The sequence below is a fragment of the Ctenocephalides felis genome, unplaced genomic scaffold (assembly GCF_003426905.1).
Source record: "Ctenocephalides felis isolate EL2017-DRISC unplaced genomic scaffold, ASM342690v1 CF-g0.4_SCAFFOLD_01170, whole genome shotgun sequence".
NCBI classification, from domain to species: domain Eukaryota; kingdom Metazoa; phylum Arthropoda; class Insecta; order Siphonaptera; family Pulicidae; genus Ctenocephalides; species Ctenocephalides felis.
Window position 1 is genome coordinate 23,823,707 of NW_020537324.1, and position 13,869 is coordinate 23,837,575.

Genomic DNA, 13,869 nt, shown 5'->3' on the forward strand with positions numbered 1-13,869 from the left:
AACAAATAGGATATATGATTTATCCTTAATAAGATAAGATGTCTTCCATTACAGTTATATTATACATCAATCTCAAATTGAAGGCCTAAATTAGTAATACAAATATGTTATATCTAAAAATTTAAAGTACAATATAACCCGTATATATCTATTAGTTTGAAATATTAGCTTTACGTAATATAAATTACTAAATGGGTAATATGATACGTGACTTACGATTGAATTGAGCATTGAAAATGCTGTAAATTAAAAATATTTTTAATATAAAATAAAATTATGAAGAAATTTTCAACTAAGTAAGCTAAAATTGGAAGAATATAATTATTTCTAAAAAAATGCGTTTATGATCTCATCATCTAGAAATAACATTACTTTTATATTTTTGGCATTATATGATAAATGTATGAATATTAATATTGTACAAATAATTTTACTTATTTATGTTTATTGTAAAAGCGGTCGCAACGCGTTGATCTTCAATTTACAAAATGTAAAATCCTAGGGTAATACAAAATGAATTGCAAAATGTTTGTTAACACCCTGTTTTTTTCTCGGAAACACTATTTAACATTTTTTTTAAGTTCCACATGAAACCGAATAATAATATCTAGCTACTATATTAGTCAACAAAGTGGTAATGGGCATCGTACTTATGTCTCCAAAAGATTGCCTTGCGGATTTGCCATCTGTTTTAAAATCAGTAACAATCCAGTGGAGATATTGGTAATCGACTGCACAAACCTATTTATTTATTATCTATTATTAAGTTTACGTAATACTTTGAGTATTTCAGAAATACTTTTGAGTAAATTCTAATCTACCTTTGTCTCTTAATAGACAGTATTTTTGGTTCACCTTAATCGTTCAATTTTTGTCGGTTTAAAATTAATGAAAAATATAAAATATTAGTTCTGCAACGTATGGTGAAATGGCCAAGTAAGTATACATATATAAGTGCGGGTTAAATTGTTTGGTTACTTTGCAACTTTGGTTTTATGGGTCATTCCAAATGATTCTGATGAAATGACATAGCGATCATAGTACATTTCTAGCCAGCAGAATTTTTTCTAGTTATATTTCAATATTAACTTATAAGAAACTCAGGTTTACTCGACTGGGATTTTGATATAACTTCGTATGGTAATAGTGTTGATGGTCAAAACAAACCACATAATTGCGCTTACATTACATTATTGTCTACGTGCGCTTACAGTGCCTTCTATCCAGATGTCAGGATGACTCTGTGGTTAAGGCGATATCTAACTTTTATGCCAAAGTTTGCACGTTCGAATCACGCCAGAGTATTCAATTTTTTTCTTATATGCCTATAATATTTAAGGGAGACGTTTGGATTTTAAACTCCAAATTCATGCAAAATTTCATCTAATACCAAAACGTAAACCTGATTTTTTCACAAATTGATGTTGCATTTACCATATGAAAAAAAGTTTATTGAAAATTTCGCTGGTTTGAAATTCACTTTTGAGCTACGGTTTTTTCGGCATAGTTTTATAGAATGACTCATAGAAACAGAATTTTGTCGCGGTGTACCTTTTCGACTTCATACAATTTGACAAGCCCATATATACGTTCGTTTGTATATACTGTATAGGTGATTTCAATTTGGAAACAATAATTTAGGGAATATTTAAAAAAAAATAGGTTTAAAAAATCCGCGAGATGACAGGAGAGTCATCTGACAGAGGAAATACTATATATATATATATAATATAATTATAATTATAATCATTACCAGTTCGCCAAATGGATCCTTTCGTTGATATAGTGGACATCCAAATTAGGTAGCCTTGATTGTATATTTTGTAATTGCTTTTTTAGTAGGTTGCTAAAACTCTCCAGATAATAAAAACTATTTCAAAATATCATGGCGTTAATGATTTAATGATACAAATAACAATATTCATGATACTAACAACATATGAAAAAAGACGCGTATAATGTAAATTATATTTTTAAAATGGTGCAAAAAAGTCATTTCAAGGCTATTAGCAAAGCGATCACTTTTTCAAGCCATTTCCAAAATATGCAAATTTGTATTTAAAAATATGCACTTCATTCAATAGTGAAAATTCGAATATTGACATAAACCTACCTCGATGTTATTTCACGACATCGTTCACCTGCAATGACGATGCACGTACGATTTATTTTGTACCAACATGATGGATTCAAAATTACATTATAGCAATGTTACCAATTATTGCAAAAAAAATACTAACTGTACCTTATGGTAATACCTAAAAGAAGTTTTACCAATTTCGCACGCAACATATCCGGCTGAAGACATACTCCATTGTAGATGTTCATAATAGCCACGTCAACTAAAAGTGTGAATAATATTTTTTGTAGAATAAGTTCTAGTGTAATGTTTTAGTGCAGAATATAAAGTGTAAAAGTGTTCTATATTATTACCAAATAATAAGTGTTATGTAGGCGTTTCACGTCTTCAATGATTGTGAAAAATAATTACCATGTGTCAATTGAACAATTAAGGTAAGTCCCATAGTTACAAAATTTCCCTATGATTGTCGTAACAAACAACAAAATGATTTTTATTCCAATGGAATGACGATATGAGATGAAAATTTTGCAACAATGCCCTTTGCTTCCTAACAATTATTAAAATGCAACATTATTATCATAATATACAAAGAATGAGCTCTTATATTAGATTGTCTCTGTAGACAAAACTAAATATGCGTTTATACAATATTTACTGATTATTTATGGTCGATAGAATATTCCTGTTCTTCTGAGCGTGAGTTGATGTAAAAATTGACTACTATACAGCGTGTACACAGATTTGGCAATGTCATATTAAATGCATCGTTACATGATGTAAAATGCAGCTAGATATTTATAACAATTTGATATTTTTGATAATGTTTCGATTAACTTTATCGTGACATTTATATACGATATGGTCATTTGAAAAATAACAAAAATTATATAATCTTCTGAAGGCTTCTGAACACATGACCTTGGGTTACCAGACAAATGCACCAAATATTCATGTGGCTCTCAATCTAATATTTCTTAATTGAATTGAATTAAATTAGCTGGTAATGATTAAGACGTGAATAATTTTGCAACCATTAGTTATATAACATATTAAACCTTTTGTGATATACAAATACAAATACTCCACTTTTTATTATCCAAATATAAGATGTATATATTGGCATATGCTTATTATGTTGAAAAAGTCTTTCAATATTTTTTGAATTTGTTGATTATTTTGATCAAATGTGATCTTAAATATAATAAAAAAAATCTTATATAGAATCCATTAAATTTTGCAGGAAAATAGCCACATTTGGAATAGAATTTCATATTCAAATTTAGATATTTCATAAATTATTTAAATTTATTTCAAAATCATTGTTTTTAATTTTAATCATCGCAACTACAAATTGTATTGCATTCTTGCGTCTATTCAATATGATTTTAATGAACAATCTTTAAATTTATATTTGAATTTATAGAAATTATTTTTAGAATTTTTTCATATATACTCAAAGACAACTAAACGATAAACAAATATTTTTACCAGAACTGCATTTGCTTATGCGATATTACATAATATATAAAAAATAATACAAATGTGATATTATGTTTACTAGTACCCAAATACAAAATTCCATTTTGGCTATTTTCTTTTGTCTGGTAAATTAACAAAAATATTTTATATGATAACTAAATTTTTAAATATATAAATAAAAATATTCAGATTAATTTTTGACTGAACAAAACTAATACAAAATTATCCATTATTATTGATTACGTGTACTCCCTGGTAGTCTAGTTCAGAAGCCTTTAAATTGATACTGTGATTTTTTTTATTATAAACACTTATAAATTACGTGTACCATGCATATACATTCATATAACTTCTATTAAACATGATGGTAAAATGTATTATTCTGGCATATTATTATATATATGTTATGATATATTTTAACAGTACAGTTATGTCGATGTCATAGAAAACTTATAAACAGAGGTAGCTCTAAGTACATTTACTATGATCAGCTTTTTGAATCGAAGCTATAATACATTTTCCTCGTGCATGTAAATATATATGCACGTTTGGAATACAATTAATACATTTCGTTTGGTGCAACAGTTAACTAAAAATTAATAATACTGGGTTTTAACATTATAACCTGTGTGGTGTCCGTATAAATCTAGATACTAGATACTAGGTACCATGTCAAAAGTCACGAAACGTTTTGTTAATGGCGTCAATTTAGTAGTACACTTTGTTTAAAATTGGTGGTAACAAATTTATATTTTTTATTTCTGTGAACCAGTTGCTGTATCATGCTCTTCTTGAGAATATCGCTTACTTGGTAAATACTGCAATAGATATACTTCATATATGTACACAAATCGAAATAACAGAAAATAACACTATTTATTTATCATATCCGCGGTTGGCACTTTTTGTTTTAATTTTCACTAACTCACAAGTTCATTATCATAATATTCCATCTTGATCACACGATTGTTAACGAACGTTTTCGCTCTGAATTTATTTACAACAATAAAATTTACTTAGTTTAGTGTTTTAACACGGTTCCTCCATCAGGCAGAGTCGATCAGTTCATCAATTGCATGAAGTACTCTAGCCATGTTGGAGCCGTATCTCATAGTTCCCCTGTGCCCATTTTAAGCAGTTCAAGTTTCTTCTTTGCAATTTTTGAATACAAAATGTCTATAGGTTGTGTCGTGTCGTACAAAGAGGGTGCCTGTAAAATGATAAGCGCCGTTCCGCCTATACAAGCCAACGTGAAAATCCACAGGAACAGACGGTCCAGCACCATCGCGACGTACTTCCAGTCCTCTTCCACCTGAAAAATAAGAATGGATTTTGATAATTTCAATTTTTAAACCGACACAATATATTTGAATATACGTAAAACTCATACAAATTCATTTTATGTAATATATGATCCAAGGTTACCAATGAGAAAACCCAATATAGCAATAACGACATAGTTCCTAATGTTATGTAAGAAAAGAAATCAATACTGTAATTACTGAAAATATTATAAAAATAATTTTTATCATTCTAATTTAAATACAAATCATTACTAGTATTATGATCAGATATTAACTTTCCATAGGCTAAGTTATAGTAATCGCAAAAAATTCGAAAATGAAAATTTTTGCAGTTCTTCACGTTTTGAAGGTTTCTGAACTTTTTGGCATTCCTTCAGAATATGTGTGTGTATGCTTGGATATAATTTTTTGTCCACGATTTTGGGCGCACGAATCGACCGATTTGAATGATTCAAAAAACATTCGATACTTATTGAGGAAAAGACATGCTGATTAGTTAGTTTTGACGTGCTGATTAGTTAGTTCTGGTGGTGACAGTGCCAAAACCGATAATTCAGTTTTTGGCACATTTCATTTTACTTCATTGACCAAATGAAGAATTGATGACATTTTTCGTAAGGCAGTCTAGCGGTTTTGAGCTAGACTGCTTTGAATATTTATTTAAGTTCCAGCAATTTGCCTCATGGCACGATGCCATGTACCACTAATTTTCTGTTTGAAAACCAACACGTTTTTTATACGCATATCTACAGTCAAACCTCAGATAACGCGGTGAGGGCGCGCCGTGTAATATGAGAAATTCGGACTTAACGACCAATCCAGGCTAATTTGTACCGCGTTCTATGGAAACTTGCTACCGAGTTGTATGAAAACCGTGCTATGAGAAAATTAGAATTAGTACAAATCGCAGCGTTTGTATCGCGTTATATAGAAACTAATAAAACAGGATAAATAAGGTCATATAAGGATATAATTAAGATGACTATATTTATAATATCAAAAATAAGATAAGATTCTAGTATTAATTTCAAATCGTCACTTTTTAAATAAGGTATAATTTTTCAGAATTATTGCCTTTTAGTAAAAACCTTATCATTCGATTATATGTTATATTAATTCGGCAATTTTCTCATTCACAATCTATGGTTTCATCTAAGCATACTCGTTGGATATATCATTTTCAGATATTTAATGGAAGTTGCAATTTTATTGTCAATTAAGTAATTCAATATAATTCAATTCAATTCAATTTAAACTAATACATTTTGAGAATTCGAGATATAAGATGAAATTTCGGGACCTTTCCGACCAAACAATGAATAGTCACATTCATTGTTCAATTTTCAATTCAATTCAATTTTCTTCAATTGAAGGGTTTAAATACGGTTAAAATAAACGAAGGAATTAAAAACTAAACTAAAAAAGGTTTTCCAACAAATAATCAAGCAAAATTTGTATTGAAATACTAAGGGACTGATCTTTCTGATCACGAAATCGGGTTCGATATAAATTCGTTATGATTAATCAGCTACGATATAACGTGGCACGTGTATTATTGAACTACTATAATAAACATAAGAGTCGATAGCAAAAATTATATCAATAATTTCCACATTAATATCAGAACCATCTTATAGGAGGTCTGTATTATCGGAGGGCTGTTGCAATTTTAGGTCCACGTAGTATAGAACCGCATTGAATACCTTGAGTACCGTGTTATTAGAGGGTTGATTATATTCAGTGTGTTTTATCCACGGAAGAATATTCAAATTGGGACTCGTAGCCAATTCTCCGATTAAATAGATTATAACACGGCGTAGTTATGGCAACGTAATCATAGCGATGTGTGTATAAAAATGACATTTAATTTAATTATAACTTAAATATGATAATATATTCAATAATAATAATAATCATAAATTCTATATTAATATAATAGAACTATTTTATAAAAAAATCCATGCTTTTATTGAATACAAATCTCCTCAGAATAACTTATATAATAATATTTCAATTTTTATTTACTTACACTTTCAAATTTATCCTTGTTCTTGACATGTTGAGCTATGAACCTCGAACCCTCGATGGTTTTTTCCATTTCCCTCACAATGGGTTTATCGAAAACCGGGCTCTCTCTGTCCAAACACTGGTCATCGTCCATAGGACCATTACTTTCACCAGACGTCGCTCCATCCAGGTTGACCGCATCTGCAAACATTTCGTCTTCTACGCAGCCTAACCTGTGTAAGGGAGATCCTCCGCTTACGACACCTGCCCCATCTGCACGACCTGTGGGTACTTGGGAATTTTGGATGTATCGCAGGGGAGGCAAACCTGAAATAGAATAATATGGTTTCGTATGAGAAAATATAAAAAAATTTTAAAACAATATTTCATTTTTTAATCATTTTTTTTTCATTTTTCTTAATTTCGGTCTGAAAGATCGACTAAAAGTGATTAAATAATTCATATGTAGGAATTAAGGAGCCAAAAATTTGAGATCAACAAATGATCATGATATTTTATGAAATTTTATAATCACAAAATTTAATATATTTTTATACATGGAAATATTTATACATGTAACATTATTTTCTTTAAGGAGGAATTCTGGCCCAGAATTTAAAAAAATCAGTTTTTGGGTTTTGTGCACATTTTTAAAGTTTAACCATTCAAGAATATGTGCACAAGAGGTTTCAAATTTTTGTCGGAGATAAATCTGTTTGACCACGATAATCTTCTATTTCCTTCTTCTGCAAAACTTTAAAGGTGTTTTTCTCGGAACTGTCTTTTTCGGTCTTGAAACTTTTACAGACTTTTTTTTATAGACTTCTCTTCAATATATACCACATTTATACCTCTAATTCGATATTTACTATTCTTAATTTTCAAATCGAGAATTTCAAAAAAGGTTGCAAAAAATATTTATTTTTTTAGGCAGTCGCTAATTGTAATTTTTTTTGCATTGTTCATAGGATAGCGACATTTTCTAGATTAATAATTTATTTATATTTTTTCTCGGATTATTCGAAGGGCTAAAATCATAAGTTTGGTAAGATGCCAATTTTTTCTATTCTCGAAATATGAAATAATAACTTGTAAAAAAAGAAGAAAAATAGTGTTTTTCGAAAATTAATGTCTCTGAACCAGAATACCTCCTCAATACTCTTCTCGATTGAAATAATTAAAAATTATCTTTACAATTTTACACCGATTTCTAATTTTTTTGTTTCAAACATATCTAAAAATAACATACATTTTTGATATAATGAGAGATTTGAAAATAGTACAGTTCGATTTAATGTTGTATTGTGATCCCGTTTATAATCTCCAATTGATTTGACCGTACTTATTTTAAACTGTTATCTGAGGAAAAGCTAAAACTATTTTCAAGATAATAGAAAGTAGTAAATGTTATTTCATTAGCAAAATTTCACATTAAATTAAGTATATTATTTCCACATTTCGGGAAGTTCATGCAACTTGCCTTGAGGAAAAATACCTGTTACAACTACTTATTTTATCCTGTCATATACTCAACATTTTTCAAACAACTTGACATTTCAGAAATAAGTTTCATTTATTTAAACATTTCAATTCGAATAGAAAATTTTCCTTGCATTACACGCATTACGAATATACTCGTCAAGACAAATATTATACCACTTCTCCATGATACGTTATAATAGTCAATCACACTTATCTGGTTAATTGTTAAATATGTAATAATAATAATTATTATTAAGTTAAAGCAAATAATCTATTAATTAATAAGATATTTCAATACATGAATGATAATGGAAGATTTTTATCTAACAGTTTAATTTAAAATTCAAATGATTTCAAATTAATGCAAAATATAATTGGTTATTCTAATCGTGGCACCATATTTTGCCGAATAGAATTTGACACCCTACTTTTTATGATATAGGAGTACAAGATATATAATACGCTGCTGAAATATCCAACATTTCCTTTAAGTGTATTATGCAAAACGATTCATGTTTTTAATATAGGGTATTGAGTTTCCACTTCTAAAAATATTGAATACCTTGTCGTATACATAGGCTGAGCGCCCCTTACACAATAACCTTGTTTTCATTATTGTGGGTCCTTTAAAAGCATATTAAATTGTTTGAATGGATAGGAAATTGGCATACAAATAATAATAATCTGTACATAACAGGTGCAAATACACACAATATATATATATATATATATATATATATATATATAAGGCAAAATAATTAAAGAAATACATCAAACAAAAATTGAAGAAACGTATAAAATCTATATTATTGTCGTTTGAAGGTATTGTCATTGTCATCTTGAGTGCAATTTAAATTGGGATTATTCCTAATTAACTTTTATTTTTTTTATCATTTTTGAAAAGCAATCAGAACTTCAGTCATATAGTGTGTAAAATTTTATTATTACAATTTCCGTAATAGAGCAAATATTCTATTGATGCAGCAATGACGGCAGAGGGCCATTTCCTCTTGGAAACATATTGTTTTGCCCTGAAAACATATCTGTATTATCAAATGAAAAAATACGTAACTACTTTTTTGTCGTCAGATTTTTAATTAACTAATGGCAATTCAGAATAACACAATTAGACTATTTCTTAAACCAAAAAAATCTTCAGATTAGATTTTGTAACGTGAGTGTGACATGTACGTACTTTATATGACATTATTATAAAAGTAGTAAAGATTTTATAATTTTATTTTTGCCTAGAAAATTTATTTTGACTCACATATTTCAATGCCAAATTTATTATAATTATTTTTAACATATATTTATATACCCAAATTGGTTATTCAAATCTAATTCCTACGGGTGATCATTTTTAAAAATAATCATATGTTATGAAATCGTATCGCTTTTGAGAAATTAATTTTCATAAAATTTATATATGCATTACATCTGTAGTAATATATATATATATATATATATATATATATATAATATATATATATATATATAGAATATATATATATATTCATTATATTTATATATATATATATATTTATATGTATATGTATATATATGTATATGTATTTATAATGGGATTTATATTGGATAGTACTGTTCTAGGGCAGGTCCATGAGCTGAGTTAAACGGGATTTTCCATTCTATTTCAAACAACAGTATCCGAAATGGGCTGTTTTCAATTGAAAACATGTAAATCTCAATTTTCAAGTAAAAATTGATATCATTGCTGCCGAAACGTATTGATATCAGTGCTGCCGAATGTTAGAGTAAGTTATGAAGAAATTCATGTTTTTGATGTAATTGTGCCCGAATGCTTATTTTGATCTTAAATAAAAATTTTACAAAAATATTGATATATTTTATAAAATAAGTATTTACATAATAATTATATAATTTAACTTTGAGCTCAAATAATTCTTAAGCCAATAGATTTTGCGAAAAATTATAAGAAATCTTTTTTATAGAGCGTCAAATTTTCAATAAAATATGCCACAATTTATTTTTTTATTATTTCCATGAGAAGCTTTGGTTGGTGTGCGATTATATTGAAGTTAATATTAAGAGCTAAAACTTGCTGATTTTTTTTATCAATTTGGAAGCATTTGAGCCCTTGCTAGCAAAGAAATTCAAAAATATCCATATTAAAAACCATCCTAATAAGTATGCATATTAGAATGGTGCTTGATATGGACATTTTCGAATTCCTACTCCCAAGGGCTCAAATGATTCCAAATTGATAAAAAAACAATTCACTGAAAGTTTTAGCTCTTAATATTAAGATAGTGCGCAATTCAATCAAACTTCGTATGGAAATAGCATGGAAAAAAATTTAAAAATTAAAAAAACATTTTTTTAGGTATAACTTAGCGACAAATGAATTAAAAGTGAAAATTTGTGTCATTTTTTATTGAAAATTCGGCTCCCTGCAAAATTTTTGAAAATGTTTTCATACTATTTCCATACAAACTTTGATTGAATTGCGCTCTATCTAAAGGACAATATTAAGAGCTAAAACTTTCAGAGAATTGTTTTTTTATCAATTTGGAACGATTTGAGCCCTTAAGAGCAAGGAAATTCAAAAATGTCTATATTAAGGACCACCCTAATATATAAAGTATTATTAAATGTTATATCCTACCTGGTATTTCGAACTCGTCCGCGCTGAACCTCTTCCCGCCATACGGCACGTACTTATCGATTTCTGATGGTACATGGAAGACATCCGTTAACACTTCCGACGGCCTATCATCCTGCGTGTCATCTTGCCCGTTGTCATCTTTTTTCGGCCTTTGCATACACAAAACTTTAGGCAGTAGCTCCACAAATAATCTATGCACCCACGGTGCCATTTTATGCGTAACAGGACTCCTAAAGTTTACATTTAACACTGCTATGGTCACCACTACAGAGAGCGTGACCAGCATCATAGTAAAGAGGAGATATTTTCCCAGCAAAGGTACCGTGAGGGACGTAGGAGGTATAATTTCGGCCAGCAGCAAAAAGAACACAGTCAGAGACAGCAGAATCGAAATACACAGAGAGATTTTTTCTCCGGAATCGCTCGGGAGGTAGAACACCAAAACGGACAAAAACGAAATTCCTACACATGGGATGATCAGATTGACCGTGTAGAACAGCGTCTTTCGTCGGAGAGTTATGTTGAAGATTATATCGGGATAGGGCTCCTCGCAACACGAATAGAATTTTTCATTTCTAACGGCCGGCACGCGCATTATGTCCCATTCCACACTGATGTAGTAATCCTGCAGATCGATCCCGACGTCTATGTTGTCCGAATCGGGCGTCTGTTGTAAGTGTCGCAGATCAATCTGTTGGATTAGAAAGAAAAACATTTTCAAAGTGAGAAATATTTTATGGTCTCAACTTTTTTATGATGCAAATTATTTGATTGTAGGTGTCTGTTTCACGACACATAAAATGTATTGATAAGCTAGAAATACTCTAACTAGTAATATAAAAGTTAATGATGTAGTATGATCTTGTCTATCACTGTTAAGCCAAATTAGAGAAACTTTTGGTTAAACAAATTTTATTTTTGATTTTGCTTGCTGTCTTTATTTCACTACACATAATACTTATTGATCAACCAGAAATACTATAACCATTAATAAAGAAGTTGGTGTAGTATTATGTAGTGCGTTAAGGCAAATTGATGAAACTTTCAATATTGCAAATTATAATTATTTGTAATCTGTAACATTGAAATAAATATTAATTTTAGAATTTCAGAAAATGGTAGAAAATTTTGTTTTATTAACTAAAAAAGTCGAAAATGAAAATTTTTGCATATCATTACGTTTCAAAGGTTTTTGAGCATTTTGGCATACCTTAAAAAAATGGTTGTGTGTTTTTGTATGTATGTTTTGATACAATTTTTCGTCCACGACTTTGGGTGCATTGATCAACTGATTTGAATGGTTAAAAACTTTGATTCTTAATTTATAGGTATTTCTGCTGATTAGTTTCTAGAAAAGGCAGGTCTAGCCACATGGGGATACGGAGCATAATGATTCAGAATTTTTTCAGCTTATGTTGACAAAACGATTACTTTTGGGAATTTTTTTGAATATCCAAAACATTTGGATTTTAATTATAATTCTAGCCAAAGTTTTAAAGCTTACTTCTATACTTCTATACTATTTTATCTTTGATCTTTTTTTCAGTTACCATATAAATTACAATTTGTCTCCAGAAGATTCAGTAGTTAGATTGTAATTAGATATATACTTTTAAAAGGCTACCTAGTAATAAACTTTTTAATTATGAAATTTGGTATTTTTAAAAACATTTTGAATCTTACAGTTTTACTAGTTATCTATTTAAGTACAAATGTAAAAATTATTATATAATAAATAAATGCATTGAATGAAAACTGAACGTCGACACAAAGCAATCAGTGCTTACAAATTTCATTTCTTAGTTTTTTTAAAACCTTGACATTTTTAACGATTTTAAAAAACTGAACTTCTAAATTTTTGTTCTAAACTTTTTCGAATATTAGATCAAATACTTTGTGCAGTGAATAGTGTCCGTTTTTTTTTCAAATAATTTCTTAAATTTATTTGCTTTGCAATAAATTCTTAATTTATATGTGAACGTGATAGGTATTGTTTACATGCATATACGGTGTACCAGAAATCAACGTCAAGCCAAAATGGGGTAATAGTTTTCATAGTAACTATCATAAAAACTTAAAAAAAAATCCAGTATAGTTTGGAAATGCAGCTTAGAGCTTTGGTTAACCTGCAATCATCTTTTAATTACTGTGGATAATTTTGCTATTTTAATTAAATTAACCTTTAAAACCATAGAATAAATACAAATATTCTATAATTAGTACTATTTGGTTTTGAAGACCACAAATTTGAAATTTTCAAAATTGATCGACTTAGAAAGGCCTTTCTATAAAAAAAAAATTACTAAAATATGTTGGTAAGTTTAAACCGATTGTAAGCAAAATACACATAGCAAAATTTGTGTTATTTTTAGGTTTTTTGAGATCAAGAATTTTTGAGACTATAAAGTATTTTACCGTTTTACAATCCTGATTAAATTTTCTGATGAAGCATGCTAACAAATAAAAAATTTTTGTTTTTTTATTTTAAGGAGGACCTTTCAAAGTCGAGCAATGTTAAAAAATTTTAAATTCATAGTTAACAAATTCTTAACATTCTTAAATACTTGGAGCAAATATGTGCTTTATTGTGGTTCTACAAATGTTATTTACAGTTCCAAAGTTTAAAGAAAGATAAATAATCAAAGTTGAACAGATTAACGGAAAATGATCATAGTTTTTGAAATATATTTTTGATTTTAAAAGCTCTGGGTTACACATAAAAGCTCATAATTTTCAAACGACATAAAATATTTTTTTCTAATTTTTTTCATCATAGTTAAGACCAGTACATCAGTGGGTCTGGTGGCACTTCATTACTAGGCAAAAATAAATATTAATATAAGAATTCGAATCTAAGTTAGAATAAA

At 28.7% G+C, this 13,869-nt stretch overlaps 1 protein-coding gene and 1 long non-coding RNA gene across 2 annotated transcripts in view; both read right to left on the bottom strand.

Annotated features, from left to right (window-relative positions):
• Nucleotides 1-2,296, bottom strand: part of LOC113368219 — a 6,250-nt gene extending 3,954 nt beyond the window's left edge. Inside the window, exons 1-2 of the long non-coding RNA XR_003366363.1 lie at nt 2,114-2,296; nt 1,754-1,870 (exon numbers count right to left, since the gene is read on the bottom strand). This is a non-coding gene — a long non-coding RNA (uncharacterized LOC113368219). The remainder of the gene's footprint in view (nt 1-1,753; nt 1,871-2,113) is intronic.
• A 2,149-nt stretch (nt 2,297-4,445) lies between these two features.
• LOC113368218 (acetylcholine receptor subunit alpha-like 1) overlaps nt 4,446-13,869 on the bottom strand; it is a 23,034-nt gene continuing 13,610 nt past the window's right edge. The window contains exons 5-7 of the mRNA XM_026609783.1: nt 11,003-11,693; nt 6,896-7,200; nt 4,446-4,874 (exon numbers count right to left, since the gene is read on the bottom strand). Coding sequence (XP_026465568.1) covers nt 4,671-4,874; nt 6,896-7,200; nt 11,003-11,693 — 1,200 coding nt within the window. The 3' untranslated portion in view covers nt 4,446-4,670. The remainder of the gene's footprint in view (nt 4,875-6,895; nt 7,201-11,002; nt 11,694-13,869) is intronic.